Source organism: Hippocampus zosterae, chromosome 4 (genome assembly GCF_025434085.1).
Source record: "Hippocampus zosterae strain Florida chromosome 4, ASM2543408v3, whole genome shotgun sequence".
Taxonomy (NCBI): domain Eukaryota; kingdom Metazoa; phylum Chordata; class Actinopteri; order Syngnathiformes; family Syngnathidae; genus Hippocampus; species Hippocampus zosterae.
The window spans coordinates 8,608,085-8,632,626 of record NC_067454.1 but is presented as its reverse complement, the minus strand read 5'-3'; the positions used below and the strand labels follow the sequence as shown (position 1 = coordinate 8,632,626).

The 24,542-nt window shown below is 41.8% G+C and overlaps 2 protein-coding genes across 2 annotated transcripts in view; one reads left to right on the top strand and one right to left on the bottom strand.

Annotated features, from left to right (window-relative positions):
- Window positions 1-21,884, top strand: part of celf6 (CUGBP Elav-like family member 6) — a 149,320-nt gene extending 127,436 nt beyond the window's left edge. Inside the window, 8 exon segments of the mRNA XM_052064364.1 lie at window positions 924-1,067; window positions 2,761-2,908; window positions 4,829-4,978; window positions 6,704-6,766; window positions 7,364-7,444; window positions 8,882-9,025; window positions 13,831-13,980; window positions 19,071-21,884. Of these exon segments, the coding sequence (XP_051920324.1) occupies window positions 924-1,067; window positions 2,761-2,908; window positions 4,829-4,978; window positions 6,704-6,766; window positions 7,364-7,444; window positions 8,882-9,025; window positions 13,831-13,958 (858 nt within the window). The 3' untranslated portion in view covers window positions 13,959-13,980; window positions 19,071-21,884.
- pkma (pyruvate kinase M1/2a) overlaps window positions 1-24,542 on the bottom strand; it is a 323,744-nt gene that overhangs the window by 198,246 nt on the left and 100,956 nt on the right. The gene's annotated exons all lie outside the window — the stretch shown is intronic.

The following is a 24,542-nucleotide window of genomic DNA, read 5'->3' as shown; positions in this document are numbered from 1 at the left end:
GACATCAATACGGAACTATATATGCCGTAAGTTAAAGCCATTAGTCAATACTTCATCCTTCATATGCCGAAGGCTCTGGTCAGATCTAATTACTCGCAACTGTATGCAGCGGAGCTTCACCGCGGGACGACCGGAACCCCTGCGGTATATGGTTAGGTTCACAATACTAGTGGAGTTTGAAAGTTTGCAAAAGCACACATCAATCACCATTGTCTTCCATTTAATGCAGACAGCTAAATGACTGCACTCATATTGGTTGTATATTCAGTTCCACTGGCTTCATTGATGGATGTCAAGACATCCGTAAGAAAAAAAATGGCATAGAAAATTCTCCACGCGTATAGGCGCTGCACAGTCTTAACCACATTTCGTAGAGATGGGCATCACCTTGCATATATAGAAAGAGAAATTTACAACAAGGCTCAAATGTATTCTACAGAGTCAAAGTGCAGTGATTTAAATACGCTTTTGCGTTTGTATATTCCTTCCAACCATCCTGCCAAATAATGACATTAAAAAACATGCAGTATCTTTTCCAATTTAATTCAAGCAATGTTTAAGAACCATTGAATAAATTCTTAATCTTTCTCATGCTCATGGGGACATTGTTTTGGAACACATGTCTTTGCATGTAAAGAGAATATTTCACTTTATTGTAAGAGCAGAACATGTGGGAAAAAAAACGGGCTGAACTGTGAAGTCAGCTATTCAGACTCAAATTTAAGTTTGCTGTTCAAGACTCGTATTTTCACTTTTCAAGCCACATGAACCGAAACGCAACCAAGAAAACGGACAATTCACCTTGAAAACTCAAGCCTGCTGAAAAGCAACACATCGACATACGTATTCAACACCTCGCTACAGTTAATTTGCTCAACATGTATCCTAACAAAACATATTCGCATGTGTGTACCTACCTACAGGGCGCCTCGTCTAGCCTGGTTGTCAAATTCGCAGACACCGACAAGGAGCGGACCTTGCGCCGGATGCACCAGATGGCCGGTCAGCTCGGCATCTTCAGTCCCATGACAATCCAGTTTGGGGCCTATGGCGCCTACTCTCACGCTGTAAGTCTCAGCCCGGCGGGGGAGGAGACGGTGAGCTTGAGAACAGAAAAGAAAAACGCTTGTCATTGAAGGTTTGACCTCACTTCTCTTTCCCACTAGGAACGTGATGACGACCGTTTGTTTGAGTCATACAATTCACTGGCCACAACACTGGGTACACCTGCACAGTCTCATCGAATACAAGATACAGTACCAAATATTTGCCGTCGGTTTTGTTGTTGTGGTTGGGGTTGAACTGCACTATACAAACACTGCTTTTTATTTTGGGCCTCTCTTGCACCTAAATGCACCCATTTTTTTTTCACCATAAACATTAGAATTTTAAAACAAACTAAATGGCCATTTCTTTTGTCGATGAAGTAAAAAAATAAATAAAATAAAGCCACGATGCTTTGCCCACCCCTGACCTACAGTATAAATATGCCAAACTGTCCACAAAAGTGGAATAAGCAGTTTATTTCCTGATTCCTGGCAGATGATGAAGATTCTGGGAAGTGGGTGATTCAACCGATGTCAGAGTGACTCACAACATAAATTCTTGTATCTGCACCTCGATCAAGATCCCCACTAAAACGTTAATTGAGACCCATGAATCACTACTGAATGCACCATTTTGCTTCAGGTGGTCCAAGACATGACTAATAATCAATTCCACACAATTGACAGAAATCCTTATCAGTTAATTGGTTGTGCCCATTCCTATTTGGTACCGTGCTTGTATTGCATATACACTGCACAGGGGGCCTTCGGTTTGTGACGGTCCTCATGGCGCATACAAGACTAGTTTGGACAGTGTTGTAAAAACACATTCCACTGGATTGGAAGGCACACTCATTTACGGCCGCATATACTACTTTTCACTCGACTTGTTTTATATTCATGGCCTAGAAGTGTTTTCATGAATTCAAAATATGATAGTGTTAGCTGTTCCGACTTGTAAACAATCAAAAATAAAAACTGCTCTAAACCGAGGACCCCCTGTGATTAGATCATGTAAGTGTACCTAAGGTTTTGGCTAATGTGTCGGTAATATATTTTACAGAATGATAGTGTCCTTTTACACAATTTTTCATGCAATGTTTTTTTACGGTGTGTATGCATTGCTGTGTTGTGAATCTTGCGGCACTTCCCATTCAAGTCCATTTTTTAAGACTACTTATGTGAATCTTGTCTGCCAACACATTTTACCTTGCACTCAAAACTCAAGTGAATGTCATTACCGAGAACCAACACCGGCTCACCCACTACCCCTGCCAGCTCCCTGCCACCCCCCCCCCCTCCCACCACCACCGTTTCATATTCACACATGAAAGTCACAGCCCGAGTTAGAAGTCTGTGAGATTTTGCACTCACATTGTAGCTGACAACTCATCCCGACAGGTGAGAATCGCCCACTCACGAATTTGCAACCCCTCCACGCCCTCCCTCGTTCCAGCACATGTATAATGCCTATAGATGTAGAATATTGAATCGTCATCATATAGTCTTGATCATGAAGCAGTACAATGAGGCCAGAAGTGTGTTAGGGAACGGTCGCTGCAAAGTGATGCTGAGGGGGCGATGCGATCCAAGAACAAGGCCCTGGCCAAGTAAACAGAGATGTGAGAGTAAACACGTTCTGCTCCCGCGGCTATTTCACCCTCCTCTCTGTCCTTCCCCTCCTTCCCCCGCCCGCTGATCTCTAATCCTACAGCAGATGATGCAACAGCAAGCAGCCCTGATGGCGGCAACACAAGGGTCCTACCTGAACCCCATGGCGGCCATTGCTGCCGCACAAATGCAGCAAATGGCGGCATTCAATGTCAACGGTCTGGTGGCGACTCCGATGACGCCATCCTCAGGTATGAGGAGGAGTTTTCCTTGCTGTCTCACATATTTATCCAAATTGATCAGTTGTTGTTTGATGAGTTCTTGACTTGTGAGATTCTATGAGGTCTGCTGTTAAAAGCATGGTGCTAACATATTTTTACCATCAAGTGGACCACGTACATACTCTTCCAAGTCAAATTTGGAACAATCGCCTGTTGGCCTTTTAAAGAGGTTATGGGGGATTTTGTAACAGCAACACACTGAACATCAGGAACATAAGTCAGAGTCAGCCGTGACACATTTGCAAGATGTCCAGTGTAGCAAATGAAAATGCAGTTTTCTCTTTCACTGATGGGTGGAATGAAGGATTCATAATCCATATATTAATTTCAAGAAAGCTATTCATACAGTTGATCTGTAGTTCCGAATTTAACATTATAGACAATAATTATCTGGATATTTTTGGCTTGGCCAAAATTGACGCACAACGATACTATGTGTTCATAAAAAAAAAAAAAAAAAAAAAATCTACGTACGTGTTAATAAGTGACTGATCCGATCTGATCGGATCGGATCAAAACTTATTTTTTGCTTCCTCATCTAAAAACTCATGTATGACACTTTTCAATTACGTACATGGGCTGGTTTCGCTGATTTGTCTAATCACCAAAGTAGTTTGCAATTAATCGATTAACCCCATATAGGGCAAGGATTCAACTATCTTTTCTATTCTAAAATTGAGTTGTTTTGGATGTCACTATGAGGCAATACCCCATAGACTTCTCCAACCTTATCACATAAAATTATTATTATATAAAGTTCTGGATTGCCAGCAACTCACCAATGTTTGGCACAAAAGGTAGCATTCAGAATTCAAGCATTTTTTGCATGCCTTAAAAAAGCTACCGTACTTAAAAAAAAAAAAAAAAAAAAACACGCACTTTCAAGAATTCCAAGTGGCCGGAGGAATATTGTTTTTTACAGGCAGGATTATGAGAAGAAGCAGTGGTAATAAATTCATGCAAGGTCCTTCCTACATATGCCCTTGTTGCATTTTTTAAGACTTTACTTTCCGGGCTTGGAAGAAGCCTGCGTTGAAGGGAGGCCATGATGGTGGGACATGCACATTCATTGGCAGCCGCATTACGCTCTTCCTCTCACTCTTATTATCTCTCACTGCCTTGCTGTCACTTGCTCTCCGTGACAATATTTTTTTTTGCTCCTGGGAACGCCGCCAATCCCAATGAATTTGGATTCCGAGTCCTTGGTTGAGCAAATATAAGAGCGATGACTCAAACGCGATAATCCCGGACCTCGGTCTGAATTACCTTTTTGGCCGTTGTCACGAAAGACTTTTTTTGACGGCTCGACACTAAGTAGGCAGGTAGCCTGAAAGGAAGGGTCATTGCAAATACATGAAATAAAGTGTCTCTCCGCTGTACGGTGCATTTGTAATCCACAAGGCGTACACATACCAGGTAATGCCTATCAAACGTAATCCCAGATGTTTTAAATGCCCTTTGCCTTGGATGAGAAAAATAATACAAATCCATCGGCACAAAAGGCCGCTTAGAAGGTGACACAAGTCAGCCTTCTCCATCGAAAAGATGCACCGCATTCTCCTTCTTGAGCCTCATATTTGGGTCATTGGATGATTATCATCTTCAAATATGATCATTTATAATATGTTTGAATTAAAAATTGTACTAATCCTAATTTTCCATGCTGCGATGGGGATTTGAGCTGCTAGTTCAGCGAGCGTTTGAGAGAGTGAATACAGAGAAAATGACGAATTTGAAGCAAATCCATTCAGATGTTTGGTGACTAATTGTAAATTATTACAGACATTTTGTTGCTGTGTTTTGAGTCTGCAACGTGTAAATTCCCTCTTTTTCATGTATTTACCAAAAAAAAGAAAAAGCAACACCACATATTTGCATCTATGTTTGCAGGCACCAGCACACCCCCAGGCATCACTGCGACAGCCGTCCCCAGCATAGCCACCCCCATCGGGGTCAACGGCTTTAGTGCCCTCGCGCCACAAACCAACGGGCAGCCCACGTCCGAGCCAATTTACACCAACGGCATTCACCCTTACCCAGGTGAGTTGGAAATGTGTTTTGGGCTCCGGATATATTGTCTTTAAAGGGGAAGTCAATCCCAAAATGTTCTTCACAAAAATATGTTCTATGCAGCTCCACTCGTCTAAGCATGGTATTCTGATACATAATCGCCGATGTGGAATATGAGTTAAGCAATAAAATCCACTCGTTTTTGTCCATCTCGGGGCGGCCATTTTGCCACTTGCTGTCGATGAATGGCACGCATGTTACGATTTAAAAGTTGACAGGTCTGTTATCGAGTTTACCCAACTGTGACATGTCTTTTTGATTTGAAGCCTTTTAAGCTCTAGGCGCCATTCAACTGCATCTTTGGCAGATTTCAGAGCGGCCAACCTCTATATGATGATGAATCAATCATTTCATCCTTCAATCCATTCTGGTTAATTTGATGCGCGTCAGCCTGTCTTGAACTCCTTGATGCTGTCTGGGAATGATTCCTGGAGAAGTGACAGGACTCGCGCTCCCTTACTTGTGTTTTATGCAAAGAGAGCGGCGGTTGTAATGAACTACAAAGTGGTTTGTTTGGCACGTTATTAATATTTGATGGAAACATCTGGGTCGAACAGGCAATTTTGAAGAACTGAGGGTGATGACAACCCAAATATCTGCCATCTCTCAGTCTGATCTTACCCCCGATGGCTTTCCATAATCAGTGAAGCCAGATTTCCTCAAAGCGCTCCACTTCACAGTAGCTCACCAAAGGCCTATGTAAAAAAAGCAACATTTTGTTGAGCTTTATTCTAAGATGATGTAATTTTCTTTTAAGTTGCTTTTGCAGTCGGTTTCATAGTCAACTTCCATCTCTTGCGCCAATTTGCTAGCTAACAGCCAACCACAGTGATCAATTGTCACAGATGGCCAACACCATTTTGAAGACCGTGATCAAAAGCTCAAATGATATCTAAAAAAAATGCATGAACAAAAATCCTCTTCACTTCATCACAATTTTAAATTTTGCTTTTAAGTTCATGAACCTATGAATATGGATGATATTAAGATGTTCTTTATTTGTCCCACACTGGGGAAATTTACAGTCTACAGCAGCAAAATTGGGGGGGTAGAAAGAAGAAAAAACAAAATGTTTGCATGCACAAAAATAAATGTTTCAGAAGAGAGTTGTAGGGACTGTCCATCATGGCTTTTAGCTTAGCTAGCTATGATAAACAATGACTTCCCAGCCTAGTTGTTTGCTTACTATTGTGTGAAATTAATGACAAATGTGCCGTTATCACAAATGACCGAATGATCGGAAATTACTCAATCCATATAAAAATGGCAGGAAAGTCAGAGATGTCAAAATCTCCCTCGATATATGGATGTGACCGCCAGTAGCTCCGCCCCCGGTAATGAATCTTACATTCGTCTGTCTGCGTGAGACAAAAAAAAAAACAAAGGTAGCACACAGAGATTTGTCCGCAATCAGTATTTGAAACACAAACCTTACTGTTTGGCAAGACCCACTCATCGGTCCAGCTCATATTTCTTGAGAAAACCCTTTTTTCAATCCTGATTTTCACATTCACAAAACCAACCAAATTGGAGTGAGTCGTTGCTACTGTACCACACCAATCCGTACTGCTGAGTGGAAAGACAAACATTTGTCTCCCATGTTTTTGTCTTTGTCTCAGAGCCTCGCTTGACCACTCTCCAACCTCTCTTTGTTTTCCACTTCCGCCCTTTTCCACCCCACTGCCTCTCTTGCAGCACAGAGTCCGACGGTGACCGACCCTCTCCAGCAGGCTTATGCCGGGGTCCAACACTACGCAGGTGATCCGTCTGTCATGTCTCATCTCCCTCAAGTCGCTCGCTCGCTCCATCTGCAGCTCTGTCTGTTTGTCACACTGGTAGACACTCTGACAAGTCAAGATAGCCGGCACAACCGACTAATTTCCACCAGGATTAGGCTGCTTCACATTCGGATTGCGAAAGGATTTGGAGTTGACTTGATAGTACGCCCCCGACACAAAACTACACAAAGAGATGAGGTTCTGAACTTGCCATAGTCTATACTAGAGATGACATAAGGCTTCTCACTGTTGTCTGACATTGATTCTCATGAACGACGTCTTCATGGAGGGCTGAATCGCTGCTTATTGACGCTTTAGAGTACATTAGTAGCTCACATCAACACGACAATCCATTCAGCAACATTATCCCGTGCCAAAAATTGGAAAATGTAACCAGAGATTGGGAAGCCCCAAATATCGTTTGAGGTATGGGGACTATTTTTGAGCCAAATTGTGCATCACTTTTGGATTGTTTTAATATAAGCTACCATTGTATTTGTTCCATCAAATATGAAAACAGAGAAACGATTATCGCCCCCCCCCCCACCCCTCTTCCTTTCTCCCCCTTTTGCAACAGCAGCCTACCCCGCCGCCTATGCGCCAATCAGCCAAGCATTCCCACAGCAGCCGGCCATCATTCCCCAGCAACAGCGGGAAGGTAAGAGCGGGTGAACGCGCCCACCCAAGATAAAAGGTGATAATTGCTGTGTTCCATTCTAATGTTGCTGTGCCGCTTTGAATTAGCGACGGGAAGGGGAAAGAAAAGAAGGTGGGGTCATGGTACGAAAAGAAAAGATCGTCTTGGAGTATGAAGAGAAAAAAAATAAAGTGATGAAAAGGCTCCGCATTTCAAGAACATTAGCGACGAGACAAAAGTTACTCTGTCATTATTCAAAAAGCGCACTAATTCACACTCGGACTGCTTAATCAGTCCATTACAATGTATTTAAGTGGTTATAAATATTCATCAGATTAATTATCTGCATGCATAATCATTTAGCGCCATCAGTAGAAGAAGCGATCACATTCACACGCACTCACATGCAGACGCATACACACATCCAATGTAATAAAGCAAGGGATTCACGCTCATGTTAAATGACTCTTTTCTGACATATTTCCTGTAACTTAATTATTCATCCGTATGATTGTATGTAGGAGACATCTTAGTGAATATTCTATGTAGGAGGTATGAAATGAAGTGCTTTCAGAAGAAGTTTATTTATCACAGCGCAAGTGTCCGGAATCGAATTGTAGTGCGGCAGTCGCCTGCAACCAGCTATTGAATCAAGGGTACAGATAGACAAACAAGCATTCACAGTCAAATTGGCACCTATGGATAATTTTGAGTCTTTAATGAAGCCAACATCCATGATTTCGTGATGCAGGAAGTACCTGGAGGAAGCTTTTGCAAATACAGGGGAGAACACGCACACGACAAACAGAAAGGCCAGAGTCGAGATTTGTACTCCACAACCGTGAAGCAGAGGTGCTAACCAGCCCCCCTGGCGCATCCTGTTGAATTCCAAACATTCAGAGAGATTGCATTGTACAAGATGAGCAAATCTTGTACAATCTTTTTTTTTTTCTGTTGGGATTATTGCTGGGCGGCACCGTGGTCGACTGGTTAGCACGTCCGCCGAATCAATCACGGGGGCGATCCCTAGTCCTAGCCAGACCACTGTGCTAATCAATACACATTTCTCACAACCTTAAAATTGAATCCAGGGGAAACAGAAGTAAACTTCGAACTTTAACAACAACAGAACACACCAGCAAAATATTTTTTTCTGCATTCCTACATACGCTTTGTTGCTTTAAGCCATTCTACTGTAGATGAAAGAGGAGCGATTCAAAGTCTTCTTTGACCATTTTTTTTTGAGAGGACGTGTTCACAACATGCATGGTGTCACTTGAGTCTGCTGCAAGCTAAGTTTGAAAGTCTGGAAAAATAGTATGGATTGGTGACACAATGTGAAATTTAGCAAATTGTGTGGATTCCAACTGACGGCGAACTAAATACGGCTTCCCCCTCGTCTGAAAGTCTCCTGCGGATGTCACTCATCTCCTCTGTGCTGTCTGCTTCCCTCACCAGGGCCAGAGGGCTGCAACCTGTTTATTTATCACCTGCCCCAGGAATTTGGTGACGCCGAGCTCATGCAAATGTTCCTCCCTTTTGGCAACGTCATCTCGGCGAAAGTCTTTGTGGACAGAGCGACCAATCAGAGCAAATGTTTTGGTGAGTTCCAAAAAAAAAAAAAAAAATCAACAGTGGAAGTGATGTGGATGGGGAAAACATCTTTAATTATGCGGCCGTGTTGTGAAACGTTCTCATGCTTCTTCTTGGTTTTCTGTAATTAGCATTTGCATTTTTTCCTCCTTAATTCCAACTGTCTATCCTAATCAAGCTGCAATTAACATTTTAAAGGTGGTGTTTCAAGCCACTGAGCGAGAGGGAGTGGGGGGGGGGGGTTGTATATCTCGTTATCAATCAACCCTATCAGCGAAGGTTAATGCAGCGATGGGGACGAAATGAAAGATCAACACTTTGAGCAAAAATAAGGAAAACTGCAATGTGTTATAAATGCAGTTATGACGGGTAATTTATTTTTTAATGAACCATGCTAAGGCAGTAAACACGCATTTGTAGACAATTTGATGGAATTAAGTTTGATTATGATATTGAACAGGCTATTAATCAACTACTGGTGTTCGGTATTTCTTAAAACCTTCCTAACGTTTCTTTCATTAATTCAGTTGAGCACACACACAGTGGATAGTTTATTCATTTTCCGATCCACTTTATCCTCACAAGGGTCGCAGAGGGTGTCGGAGCCTATCCCAGCTGTCTTCGGGCAGTGGGGGGGGGGCACCCTGAACCGGTTGCCAGCCAATCGCAGGGCACACACTGACGAACAACCATCCGCGCTCACTCTCAGACCTAGGGACAATTTAGAGTGTTCAATCAGCCTGCCATGCATATTTTTGGAATGTGGGAGGAAACCAGAGCACCCGGAGAAAACCCACGCGGGCCCGGGGAGAACATGCTGGAGCAGGAATTGAACCCGCCGTGGATACCATTTTTCTCAAATGGTAGCGTCCACTCTAACAAACCTAAATTACCTTTACTTTGACTCCGACATGATCAAGTGGCCGTAGTAGACAACGAAAGTAAACACAGTCGTTGTAAATCTAACATTTCCACTACTTTTTAGGCGTAAATCACACTGAAGGACAATCTAGAGCAGTGGTTCTTAACCTGGTTAAAGGTACCGAACCCAACCAGTTCATATGCATGTTCACCGAACCCTTCATGAGTGACAAATAAGTCTGATTTCTTTTTACAAATTCAAAAAACACATTGATTCAACGTAAATAAAATTTCAAGATGTGTGTATACTTTTTTAACTGTGCACAAAATGAACCAGCCAGTGATGGCCAAGCAGGCGTGTCATAACTAATTGACATGTTGAGTTGGGTGTGCCTTAACCTCCACTTTTCTAATACAATCAGCACCCGCATTCCCCTCTTTCAGGCCTATTCTACCACCTTTAATGAACAGCATCTCAGTTCGCCCTCTTCCCCCACGCAACCATTTCATCAGGGTGGAGGCCGGTGGAGGTGGACTCCACAGGCTTAAAGAGATAATAATCGACTGTTGTGGAGCCTTGCTGTTGATTCAGTCGGACAGCAGCACCCAGGAGATAGCGCACAGAAGACTCCCAGCATTGGCTTTCTTTCAGCATCTCTTCGACACGCTTGTGCATGAGGCGCTCAGCAACCCCCACCCACTCACCCGTGTGTCCTTCTCAGGACAGAGAACCCCTTCCTCACTATCCGTCACGCTGTGGGAGACGACGTATGGTAGCGGACGGCAACCCCGTCAGTCTCGGGCAGTAATTAAAATCATGTCAACAAAGAAAAAAATGGCACATTCATTCTTCGTGAAGGTTTCCATGTTTTAATGTATGGCTAGAGAGTGGAGCCTAAGACAGAAACAAAGTAGGCAGAAGATTGTGTCTAAAAACCCCAAACAAACACATACAAAAAAAGGGTGTTTCAAGAATATTTCGGCTTCATATGTTGGACTGGTTAAAAGGCAAAAGTATGAACACAAGCGGCTATTATGCTCAACGGTACACGGGCGTCAGAACGAATAGTAAAGTGAGGTGGAAAGGTTTCAGATATGAGAATGAGGCTTTTTAAGTGAGCCTATTCTTGTCTGAAAGAAACTTGATATTTGCAAAATCTTTTCCCCAGAATCTTCTCATGCCGCAACTCTATGTATCGTTTTCTGTCTCTACCGCCCCCCAATGATTTTTAAAAACCCTTCAAGAAAAATCATACAAATATTTTCTTCTGACTCGAGATTGGGAGCATTTGACCACATTTCCACGTCAAACATCTCTGTAAATGTCTTGATTGTCTGTCTCCATGCCAGAATGATTGAGCAAAATGATGCCCGTAGCTGACATCTTTGGACAGCAAACCAATTGAGACTCTTCAGACAGCCCAACTTCTGGCACCAAAATATTTTTAGCACGCCCTTTTAATGCGCAAAACCCCTCACGCAAAAATGATCAGACAAAATGAAACATTGTAGTCCAAAAGTAAATTATGTATCGACCTAATTTGGGGAATTCAAAATTGATTCATTTCAGTTTGAAATGATTCAGGCAAACCAGAGAGCAACACTTGGTGCTCACCCTCAACTAGATTGCCGTTTAAAATCGTAGACCGCTACGTCATTTGCACGAACACCCGCAACGGCAACATTTTCCAGCTCAATAGAACACACGCATGGAAACAGCCATTGAGAACATTCAGTGATTGGAAAATTCCCCCCAAATTATTCAGTTTTTCATCGTCATGTAAATAAAGGCAAATGTGCCTTCATACTTCCTACGACATCAATTCTACAAACTCTGCAGCATCCCGATATGCTGATTCTTTTTCAGAGATCCCTTCCCCAACAAACTGCCCACATGCGCCAAAACAGCCCCTAAACTGTCTTGTGAAAACAGCCAATTAAATCTTCCAGTAGCTTTTCAGACTTTATGCCGCCCTCGAACAACACTTTGCCTCCTTCCTCCCCAACTTGCGATCAGCTCGTTTGGCATGAGGATGTAAATGTAAGGTATGGCGATTCATTAAATCCGGTTGGTCGGATCACAAGCGTGTGCGTGTGTGTGTGTGTGTGTGTAAAGTGGGGGGATTTGGAGGAGGGATCACTGCCAACTGACAGGCCCTTGCCTGCTCCGTTTTGTTTAAAAGGTTTGTAAAAGCAGCAGCCTTATCTCATCCGCACTGACAAAAGCCTGCCCTCTACCCCCAAATTAAATTGGACCCGTAGCAGTGCGATGAAATCAGCTGGCAGGCGGAAAATTCACGCCGTCAATCACCGCCGTGTCTGATAAGAATGGGCACGGAGTCCCGGTGTGGAAACCTGTGCTCTCATTGCGCTGTGACACCCAAGTGATAACTCAGTGCTGCAGGCGTCTATAGCCCATCACCCCCCCTGCCCCTTACCCGCTCGCCTGAACGCTTTTTCACGTCTAGCGAACATTTACACGGCAGTAACGGATTTGCCGACAACATTGTCAAAACCGTCCCCCCATTCATATCATCTTAGGAAGATGATTATGTTGTGCATGCCGCGGCGGCGGTCGCTGATACTTATTTACGTTGAAAACAGACACAATGTACTGTACACATTTGCGTAATGTCCCCATACGGGAGGCATGGAACCATTTTTAATCGGGCAACCTAAGATTCCACAAGATGCTACCAAACCCCTAGCTAAAAAGAAAAAAAAGGTGAAGTAGAATTTGGTGTCAATGAAGTATGTGAGAGTGAGACATCACAAACTGTTCTTAGATCGGTCACTAAGCTTTGCCCGAGGTTGTTATGCTGCAGCACGTCTTTGCCACAAGTGTGTTTTATCGCCGTTGAGGGGCTAACGCGAATCGTCATTATGACAGTCAATGATTCCGTTTTCGAAATTACTTATGCCAAACAGAATTTGTTGTTGCCAAGAAATGTTGACCACGTTCAACCTTTTACGAACTCTGATGAACACGAAACATTTGCTGTGTTCGCAACCATCCTTCGCAACATTACTTTTTTGACGGTCATTCGTGTTTGTATTTCATAGTTTGTTTTTTTGCACTTATGTGAATTAATAAAGGCCAAATGAATATAGGCAATGCATAGTCAATGATATACAGTATATATGTTTTTTTTTAATTAATGTGTAAATATTTTTATATTTTTATATATGCCGTTTGTTTTACGTTTTATATTTAACACTAATTTATATATTTTTTTTATAAATTAGTGTTAAAATAAATCTGCGTTCAACTGATGCAGACTTGGGATCGGCATTTCCGTGCCAGGGTCTTACTTCAGCCTTTCCAGACACTTGTCCCCATTTGGGGCACAGGTGATTTTGTGCGAGAGGCCGGTTCACCCAAGACATGTTGCCAGCTGAAGGGTACATAAAAGCAACCATTCAGACCTTTTGCCAAAGAGAGTCTTCACTAAACTAAAACTAAAATGCATGTTTTGGGAATGTAGGAGCAAGACAGAGCACCCATCCCGAACATGAAATATTTTGTGGTAAACTCAACTTTGCCAAAGTGTGGTTCGAATGATGATATGCTTCTTTCACATGTCCTAGTTAATCTGTTCACACCTTTATATGTTTCTTTGGTGTGTGTGTGTGTTCACTGTCGCGCTCCCACTTTGAATTTCTAATAGCGCCTTCTGTTTGATTGTATTATCTGCCTTATTAGCCTTTGTGCTATTTTATGTAATCTTTCTTCAATTCCCAGATTTTCAATTAATGTGCTGAAAAGACAAAACAAAGCGCTATTGTCATCTCATTGTTCGAAGCTAAAAGGGGGCCTCCTTTCAAACGCCGTCTTATCTCCTCTTCCTCCCGTCACCCTTTCCCATCCTTGCCGATCTTCCTTTTTCCTTCCACTTTCCTGTTCCTTTTTGTCACCCCAACCCCGCACCCGTCCCTCTGTGTTCTCATCTCAGGCTTTGTGAGTTTTGATAACCCGTCAAGCGCCCAAGCCGCCATCCAGGCTATGAACGGCTTTCAAATAGGCATGAAGAGGCTGAAGGTGCAGCTAAAGCGGCCAAAGGACGCCAACCGACCTTACTGACTGGTCTGCGGTCCTGATCAAGGTATGTTTTCAGCTGATTAAAATTGTCATTTTAATTGTCATGTCAATGTCAACCATGTTGAACAACAGCACATTGAGGACATGAATTAAAAAAAAAAAAACAAAGAAATATCAATATGTTTTTCGTTTTTTTTTTCCCTTTCATCAGGAGTGTCTCAATACGCAATTTGCCCTCTCAAAAGAAGGTTCGGAATCCCATTAGCGACTGCTGGACTTGCCAGTGTGAACTAAATGACATCATCAATACCCAACTGTGCATAATTACCCAACAACCGGAGACAGTGTTCGCGATCAATGCGAATTGTCGAGCGGACAAATTCCCCCCCCCCAAAAAAAATGACAGCCCGCAGAGACCATCTCGGTTGGTGGAAAGAGAGCTTGCGGCAACTTGCAAGTGGTGCTCCCAGCAGCGTGATTTCACGTGACAATGATGAAGCCAAACAATTTCAGCTCTCATCTTGAAAAAAACAAAAAAAACCTTCAATGTTAGTTCCCTTTGGTTGGAAAAGAAATAAACTTTCATATAATGATAAATTCTAAATCCAATTGTATTCCTCTCTGATATGTACTTTTTGTTGGGGAAATTTTTAAGGGGGGGGGGGGCAGGGTGGGGGTTCAAGTGGTGTTTTCTTCTACCAGTGGGAAGGTACTCAAATAGTGTTTCTGTGCAGAAAAGATAAACTTAATGCAAAAGATAAATACAGAAATAAAAAAGAAACAGTGCAGCCCTCACTGTGTGGCCAACCTCATCGCAAACAATGCAAGGCAAATCCAATTACTGTCGACAGGAGGGTTTTTGAAATATGCATTTTTGCCTTCAGGGTTATCTTTGTGCATATACAAAAAAAGACGGGGAAAATAAAGACATCGATTCATCTTTTTCAGATGGCAAGTTGTCTATGAATCTGTCCTCAGCATCACAAAAAGAAGCAAGTAATGACTTTCTTTGGTGGAGCGCTGATAATTATTTGTCATTTCTATTAACACGTCAATCCTGTTATTTCGTGTTTTCATTTACCCACTCATTGCCTTGCTTAGCAATAACAATAACAAGAAAACCGGGCGCATTATGACACAAGTCGATCACATTGTGAACGTGTGCGAGTGCCTCCTTCGGTTCCACCAACCTGGCTACCCAAGTGCCGTGCAACTGCTGACTTTTTGGGCTGGTATCCGTTGCGGTCGCTGCTGGGTCACAGAGACCATTTCTGGAAGTGGCCTTCATTAACCCTTTTATGCCGCTGAATGGTTGTGCCCTTGTGATGCTTTGACTTTCATCTATGGGGCTCCTGTGTACAGCGTAAAGTCCAAAAGAAAATGTTCCTTGATGCTGGTTGACTCCTAACCAACTTTTTTTTTCCTCATAGGAAACAATTTAAACTAAATGAAATCGTTGCAGCCTCATAAACTTCTATTAAGTGTGCAGGCAATGTTTTAAATAACATTAATTGAAAAATCATTCATTCTGAGCAACCGCATACTTTGTAATTAAGTGTACAGCCACTGCTTCAACTTTAACATATTTAACTAAAACTAAAATATTGTTACAAAACGTAAAGAATGTGCCACCTTGTGGCATTGCCAGAACAAATAGATGTTTCGATATTATGCCACCGTATGTGATATAAACGATCTAAATGATGTATGGATGATATATGATATTTCGATAGCATCTACTGTCCCCGCAGTGAAAAAAAAAATGGTGGTTGAATTTATTCGATTTTATTACGGCAAGATTTGAACAAAATAAAATCATCTGTGTCCAGATACATTTTTAAGTCGATGTAGATTAGACTTCGAAATACGTACTGTATCCGATTCAGATTTATTTCGTGCAACCACTTGACGAAATAAAATGGGACTAATGCAGCACATTTTTTCCACCTATGAAAGAAATTGTGAAATCGCACATTGCAGGACAGCACGATCAAATTAAATATGGAAAAACATTTGAAAATAAAAGTAATTTTATCATTAACCCTTTCAGGGACAGCGGTTATTACAGTGGACATCTTAGGCTATCAGGTTACAGGGTGCATCAAAGGGTTAAAATATACAGGAATTTGATGAAAAGTGGATTCAATTTTTTTCTCAGGGATGTGGGGAAAAAAAGTGTTGAAAGTATATAATCCACAGTACGTAATGTCAATATGTTGTACATTGGGCAGACAAGAGATTTAATATATTTTATTTTGAGAAAATACACTTAAAAATGCATATACACTTTCATGGTAAAATTAATTGCTATTTAATTAACCGTCACTCATTTAGGATAGTCTATGGTAGTAAAAACATTTAAAATAAAGACAACCCTTCAACTGCCAAAACAAGCAAATTATTTACCAGCTCAGAGTTACAGCTTCAGTGTGAGACTGTAACGTATGAATTTTAGGATGTTCGACATTGGCGGTTTCGCTGTATTGATGTTTCCCTATCTCACCATTTCCTCGTGTCCGCAGTGTTTCCTCTGGTGAGCAATTATTTGTGCTTTTATATGAAAGTCTTTGCAAAGAGGACCTTTTTCCAGACGCAATCAACAGCTGTTTAGCGGCGAGATGGGTTGACGCCGAGTTGACCCCGCCGTATTTGCGCGGCCTATTAAATCTCGCCAAGAGCGCGGGCAAATGTTGACACTCCACTTCTCGGTGGATTTCCATCTGCGTAGGCCTCACTCGCGCAAGATTGTTTTGTTTGCCCAACACCAGAATCACTTCTTGTTTTATTTATTTATGTATTTATTTAGGAGGCTGAAAACCGATTACACTGTGGCAACAGAGCGGCTAGCGCCGCCACCTAGCCGCATTAGCCCAAAAATATCACCGCTGCGGAGCCACGCTGAATGGATCCTGTTTTCATAGAGGGGTGCATTGTTTATGTGCCGGCATTATATTTGCTGAGAAAAAAGGTCCTTTCTTTGCAAGTTTCCAGTCTGGCCAGGTCAGTCCTAGATAAGGTTAAGTCAATTTCAGTGAGAGCGTGTTCTCTCAAAAGGTAGGCGATTCTGCCCTTCCTTTTGTCTAGCCAGATGCACCCATGAGACTGTCTGAGGGTGGGGAGGGTCACCGCAGGCGCCTTTGTGGCTTCGAGTACGCCTCTTAATGTTCTAGGAGCCTTTTATTGAGGCGTCAATGAAATGTGGCAAAGTCAGGTGCAGGAATCTGCAACAAATGCAGTCGAAGATCAAAGATCCAAAACAATCCACGTGTGCTGCTGTTCCAACTCTGGCTGGTTTGTGTTTTGAAGCAATAAAGCCAACAGCAAGTGATATGAAGAGAAAGGAAAAATTGGAATCAAACTGTTGTCTTCGCAAAAGCCTTTTTAAGGGGATGTACAGTGTGATTAATGGCAAGGCATCTGAAATTATTTAACATCTCCATTGTTCTTTTAGCAACCCAAACATGTTTCCATTTGCCATTTTTCTCTTTCCTGTATTAGTTCTTTAAATTTTAACACACACCAAACTATGATCCCAAATTCTTAAATCTTTCAAACTCACCTCACAACATGACCTTACTAAAAAAGAAAATGGCTTGCACTAACAAAAGAGCCAAAACCTAGCTCCTCCTTGACACAAAAAACGGGTCTCTCATTTGACATCCTATCCTGTCAAGATATTTTCTGGACACCACTACTTTTATTTAACCTTTTCCATGCACCCTGTAACCGATAACATGATCAGCTGTAGTAACCGCTGTCCCTGAAAGGTTTAAACGGGGTAATGACAGCTTCTTGTCGAATCTTTGGGGTTAGTCATGCTGTAGCGTCTCCGCATGCTGGAGCTTTAAAAAAAAAAAAATAAAAATAAAAATTGGGGGGAAAATGAATCACCAAACAGCACATAAAAAACATGACAAGACGAATTTGCTTTTTCCCAATATTAGAGTTTTTACTTAGTTTAAATTCTGAAATCGTATGACCTTTGGAGCAATACAAGTTATCTAGCAAAGTTTCAGCTGCAATGTTTTCCCAGAGCTGTTAGCATAGAAAATAAAATAAAACTCCATTAAAGCCATTGATCTTGTGCTCTGGTAGACATACAGCTCGAGTCAGTTGTTGCCTCCGAACCAGAATCCATAATCAGAACCGTTGGACATTTGTATGCAGCTAATGGCTGGCCTCGATTTGACTAACATCTAAAAAGCAGATCTATTATGGAACGATAACAAGCTCATTTTACAGAAGGCGGACGGTAGAACAAAGAGTGTCTGGCGGCGGGTTCGCATCGGCGAGTCGCGGCCTTTCATGTTCGCTCTTTCGAAGAGCAATTTGCTGTGATACCGCAGCCTTTCTTCACCCACATCATAGCTCCCAACATATTAGAGATAAACTAGATCTTTTATGTCCAAATCTCCGGCGCATGGATACATTTATCTGTCATGTGTCGACAAAGGCAGAGCGGTGTCTCACGGGCTCTCTCTCTTTTGGTTGGAGCTGACATCGCTGTCAGTCTATGAAATGTTTTCTTACTAGTTTTAGCCAACGGACAAACAAACAGAGCACTTTTAGTTTCGGGAAATGCCGTTTTCAATGTCGAACATCAGTAGAAAGCTTATAATGTTGTGGGGTTTGTATAAACGTTGTTTAACTTGGGCATCCGTTTTTGTTTTGTCCATTATAAGGCACATCCCTGATCATTACATGAACACATACGAAGGAGAGACCAATTTTTTCACATTTTGGTGTCTCAGAAAGCTTGACTTTAGTAAAAATCATGTCAACATCAGATATCCGATCAAAATCATTTCAAAGTCAAACCCCAATGGTCTTTGGTTGTCAAGTCAAGTGTATTTATATCGCACTTTCAAACAGCCATCGCTGCATACAAAGTGCTGTACATGGAGCAATTTAACATATACAGGAAACAGTAAAACAAATCGGTAATTCCCTGGTTGGATCAGAGATTACATGAGGGGTTAAAATAATCTGCACACCGCCTCAAGCTCACTTATTTTTGGATTTGATTGACGCGCGCACACGACTAATTTTGTTTCTTTTTTTCCTCTCGCCATCTGTGCGTCATTTTGTTGGCTATGCCTGCGAATCAGTCTGCGTGACAACTCCCTCGCTCTCTCCTGTCTCCGTGTGTCACAGGATGAAGGCCCCACAACACCTTATTTCCACAAGTGCAGTCAAAGTACAAAGACTCCTTGCTCTGCTACATATCACGACGGTCAGGTGGTCCCTTGAACCTGCTGGGACCCCACTGGAAGATTGAGCGACTGAGTGAAGATCCCAAAGTTGTTTTTTTTTTTGCAAATGCCCCTTTTTGTCTTATCAATCTTTGTTTGTTTTATTTATTCATTTATATATGTATATTTTTTTGCTTGGGCATTTCGTTGGAAGCGAATTTTTTGCAAAGACCAACTTTTTTGCTGCTCTTTTTTAGACGTGATGGGTTGAAAAGAAGAAAAAAAAGATAGACTCATGATGCTCAAAGCATGCATACCATCAAAACGCATCCAAACAAAATGCTATAGCTAATGAGAAATAACAAAAACAACAACAACAAAAAACAAGTTGTACATAAGTGCGAATGCCAATTCAAGTACTGAAGCAAACACAAATACACACGCATACATGCAAACACATATGTACACACACCAGCCTGCTGCCATTTTGGTTTTTGTGCCTACACAGATGTTGTGTGCTCTGTGACAGGGCTGAGCACTGGATGGATGATGACGGCAAAGAAGAGGAAGAATCCAGGATAATTTACATGCATCATTCCTTAGGAAATAGGGACCAAAGGACTAAAAAAAAAAACAACAAAAAAATACAAAAAAAAACGCTTTTAAAAGTATAAATATATAAATATATATTTAAAAAAACACATACCTTGTAGCTACAAGTATTACTCTTAGTCCAAAAAAAAGGGAAGAAAAAAAACAAATATCCAGTGGCCTACTGTAATAAGAAAATGGACTATGTATCGGGGGAAAAAATGGAATTGTAGCATAGGGGCTGATTTTTGTTTGTTCTGGATGCTAATCGGACACCACGTTGTATCATAGTGGAGTAGGTAAAAACAAATGTACATTTGCTAATTTTTCCTGTTGTTAAAAAAAAAAAACTTGGAAGTTGCAATGATAGGGGAGAAGAAAAAAGAATGAACAATGGACTGTACTGTCTATGCCACTGGATATTACGATCATCACGATGTCGGAGGCACCACAAAAGGAGAAACTGTTTCCCGGAAAGGGGCAAAGACTGAACTTACTTGTGCCTGTGCTGGACAGAGTGCAGACACTCAAGGCTTCTCCTTAGCCTTTACGTTCAAGCGACAATCCACTGTAAACGACCAAGCAACACGGACCCCCGGGGCGTCTTTTCACTTTTTTTTTCCCTGACCTTTTTGTATTGCGCAATGTGAAAAGCTAAATGGTTCAATGAAGGGCATTGAATGCAAAGGTTTTTAGGGAACAGAAAAGCTACTGAAACTGCCAAAAGAGTGAAAATTAAGTCACGTTTCCAACAAGTTGTATTGTTCAGTTTGCCACGGTATGGTTCTGCAGACCCCAATTACGCTTTGATCGTGACATCCAGAAAGGGTGTAATCAGTCATTTTTGCTCCGCTTTGTCCTATTCTTTCCTAGCCGACTTTGGGCAAGAGGCTGTGTGCGGCGTAGACTTGGTTACCAGTCAATCGCAGGACACACAGACAAACTAGTTACACTCACATTCATATCTATTCCTGAAATACTAACAAAAGTCTTAATTTAATATCTAACAAGCATGTTTTTAGAAATGTGGACTGAAATCAAATAAATCCACAAAGAGATCAAGTTACGATTCAACCAGATTTTTTTGGCTATGAGGCAGTCACACAGTCCGCCATTCTATAGCAGAACATTTTGCCACCAAATTAATCCAAGAAATTACGCTATAGTTCTACGCACAATCAGTACCTTCAAATAAATAAATTTCCAAGCCTTGATTTATCCGCCTTTTTGTCTGTTCAATGCTCTGTATAAACGACAAGGACATGTAATGTGGTGACAAAGAACCCGCCTATAATCTGCCTTCAAAGGTTGCATCAGAGCCGCAAAAGAGCTGCTACGATGCGTGCAAATCGTTTCCGGAAAGCTCAGATGGGTGCGAAGCTACGGTACATGCTTGACACTCACGTCTCCCGCTGCCGTTTGTTCAAACAATGTTGGGTCGCTTTGTAAAAGCGCACACGATTGCAATCATATCTCGCATTTGTTGGGTTGTGGGTAACGAGCGGAAATTTGGTTCTTTTGTTCCGGCTCTGAGCTGACAAGTGTGCTGCGCAAGAGCGATGGAGAACATGAAAGGGAAAGCGTGCGTCTTGCTCCATCTTACGCAATCGAACCGAAATTAATCACATTGACACACCTCAAAACATTATCAAATCCATACCGAACTGAACAGAACCATACTGCCCGTTGGAAACATGACATAAAAAATGTATAGCTTTCTCCAACATCCCCTCAAAAAACATCAAACAGTGTTATGATATGAACAACTACCTACATCATGTACATTCCATTGTGGACATGTTCCTTGACCTAATTTCTTGGGAACGTTCCATGTAGATTTCCGAAAAGATGAAGACACTCTCCTTCGGAAAAGGCCAACTTGTAAATGAGGTCAGAACGCTCCCCAATTTGCTCGGTTGAAACGCTGCACCGATACGATCAACAGCGTTGGATGGCAGGCAGTAAGAAGAACGGAGGCAGGGGGTGGTGGTGCAAACATCCTTCAAAGTAATGCTTCTAGGATGAAGCCCAAACACTATAAAAATAGAAGGTGTAACCAAGCTGCCGGTGACAAGCACCATATATCTGTGCTGTGCCAAAAAAGGGAAGAGGATGAAAGGGTTCAAAACATCCGGAAGCTTGGCCCAAATAGTTTGAGTATTAAATCCTATTTTGTCTCGAGAGACGGAAAACAACTAAAACCAGATTTATTGCAAATAACTGACAGGCGACGTGCTGCAGATTTGTAGATTCATTGTGATAAAACCCTGTTGCCAAGATAGTGTCAGAGCACCTTCCCTCAACTTCTGCTCTTCTCATTCAACTCAATGTCTCTCGCGCGACTGTTCAATTATCCCCCGCCCTTTTGTAGCTCATACTGCACTGCAATCGCCAGCTTTTTATCCAGCATCATTTTAAAATGAAGAAAATCACCAGGTATATTCACCGGGACCAAATGGTGAGGTGGAGGTGGAAAATTCTGAGGAAAGATTCACCAAAATGATGTTGGTGCCTACCCCCGCATTGGAAAGTCTGTTGATACCACAAACACAAGTTAGCAGATACAGTATAGAACGTATCATGTTGTGAATCAAGCCGTTTTATATTGCCTGTGAACTTCTCACCGAAATTCCAGTAGAGGTTTAAAAAGAGAATCCCGCACATACAAATAATTGTACATTTATCTTGCCCGGAGTCATACGAGGATACAATTGTTTTTTAAATGTTTTTTTTCAAATTCAAAATGGCTGAGGAACCAAACATTGATTTTCCTCCATAGACACTCAGCCTCGATAATTGCAAGAAGCGCCATCTACAGACCTTGCAAAACTAAACCTTAAGTGGACACCTCCTGCTATCCTACTAAAAACGTCCTAGAGAACTAGAGAAACCCCCCTCCCAACCTCTACTCTGACGGATAAGACCTTGTGTCCAGGGGGAACATATTTACCATGGAGCAGACATGGCGCCTGTGAAACTGAGGTTTATGGTCGGGTTTAAAGAGAAAGTGCTTCCAGGGGCAATAGTTTTAAACAGTAAACGAGAAGGAATTAAGGATTGGGAAAAAAAAAAACAGCCCTCAAAGAAATGCCTAATTGATACCTTGTACTCGTTGCGCTTGAAAGAATATAAAACATCCCCGGCCACAATGTGAGGAAATGCGGCGGGGCTATTGCTCTTCTCCCATCTGTCTTTCGTTGCTATCAGGTACATCCATGGGAGTCAGCCAAAACAAAAGCTCTGCAAAGTGCTTCCCTTCATGAGAGACAGAACTAATTGATGGCAAATCTAATGTTCCATAAGCAAGAAAATTTCCTGTGCTCACTTTGGCCCCGCGTTGCAGTTGCACGCTGTCGGCGGAGAACGAAAGCTCGCACGACGACTCTCGCAGGGTCGGCGCCAGATGCCGTTTTAGTTCCCGGTGGCAGGTTGCGCACCCAGGTGAACTGACACCCACGCTAGTCTATCACGCTGCTGACTAACCAGCGCTGAATTTACGACACGTAATTTCCTCCGGCGAAGTGAAATTAAAGTGTTAGATGGGCAGCTGGAAACTTTCAACAGAGATAGTCTGTATTACTTTTGCCCCTCGAGGACAAACATTTGAAAGTGATGGGTAGTAAAAATAGAAGGAGCAGTGTAGGTTTGATTTTTATTAACCTAAAAGTACGAAAGCATCTACCTGTACAATGCAATAACATACGCTGATTCACTCAAGACGGCAAAAGATGTCTCCATATGTACACAGGTATTTTTTACAAAATCCAAAACACCAAAACCAAACCGACCACGGCTTTTTAAAACGTCAATCTTAAGGAGCATTTTCAGTGTCGTGATCGTTACAAGGCAACAGTTGGTGCTCAAAGCCTTAACCCTGAGGACATTTTACCCATGTCAAAGCATGTCCGTGCAACTTGTTCGTTTTAGGGGGTGGAGACACCTCTTAGAATATTTTTAGGATCAGTTATTACATTGATTAATCAAATCATCTGATTAAAAGAAAATAAAATTGCATTAAAATGTATGACATGCTCTTTTCTTGATAAGTGTTTATTAACCCTTTCAGGGACAGTGGATACTTCAGTGGACAGCTCATCATGTTATCAGTTTACCGGGTGTATGAAAGGGTTAACTAATTATTGTTGCTCATTTGGTATTTTAGTCAAAGACAACAACTAAACAACAATGAAGCGATATTACGCAAGAGGGATTGACATCCTCACTAACCTTTTGGAAATGACCGGTCCGGGTATCGTTTTCCAAACTATAGGCAGATATTAGTAAATGTATAATTTTGAGAAAACACAAGAGGGAAATCAGTCTAATTTCATGAAGGACTACATAAATCAGAGAATAATTACGGCTGACAATTTTAAGATAAGCAGTGGCTCTTAATTAAAATAATTGTCGACTGATTTGTGAATCCATTCGTTGTTGCTCAAACGATTAATTTTGACACCTCAAGTTACGGTTACTTCTTGAATTTGCGCCTTTATTCAGATCCTAAACTATATTTTATGTGCTTGTGTTGCCTACATAAAGGCCCATTGAAGGTGGACTGTAACAAGCAAAAAGGGAATACAGTTCCTTGTGTCTGTACTTGTCACAGGAGCTGCGCCAACATGGACACCGCAAATAGAATGTGGTGGCAAAAAATTCAAACAAATTATTGGATCCAGACTACTGCATTGGTATGACCATCACCAAAAATGTGCAGGTTCTCGTTTGTCAGATGTAATCAGCCCTAAACACAAGTTGGGTAAAAATTGTGTCGTCCCACAAAAACAAACTCCCCACGCCCCCCAAACAAAAGATGCGGGGAAAAAACCAGTGTCAGCTCATC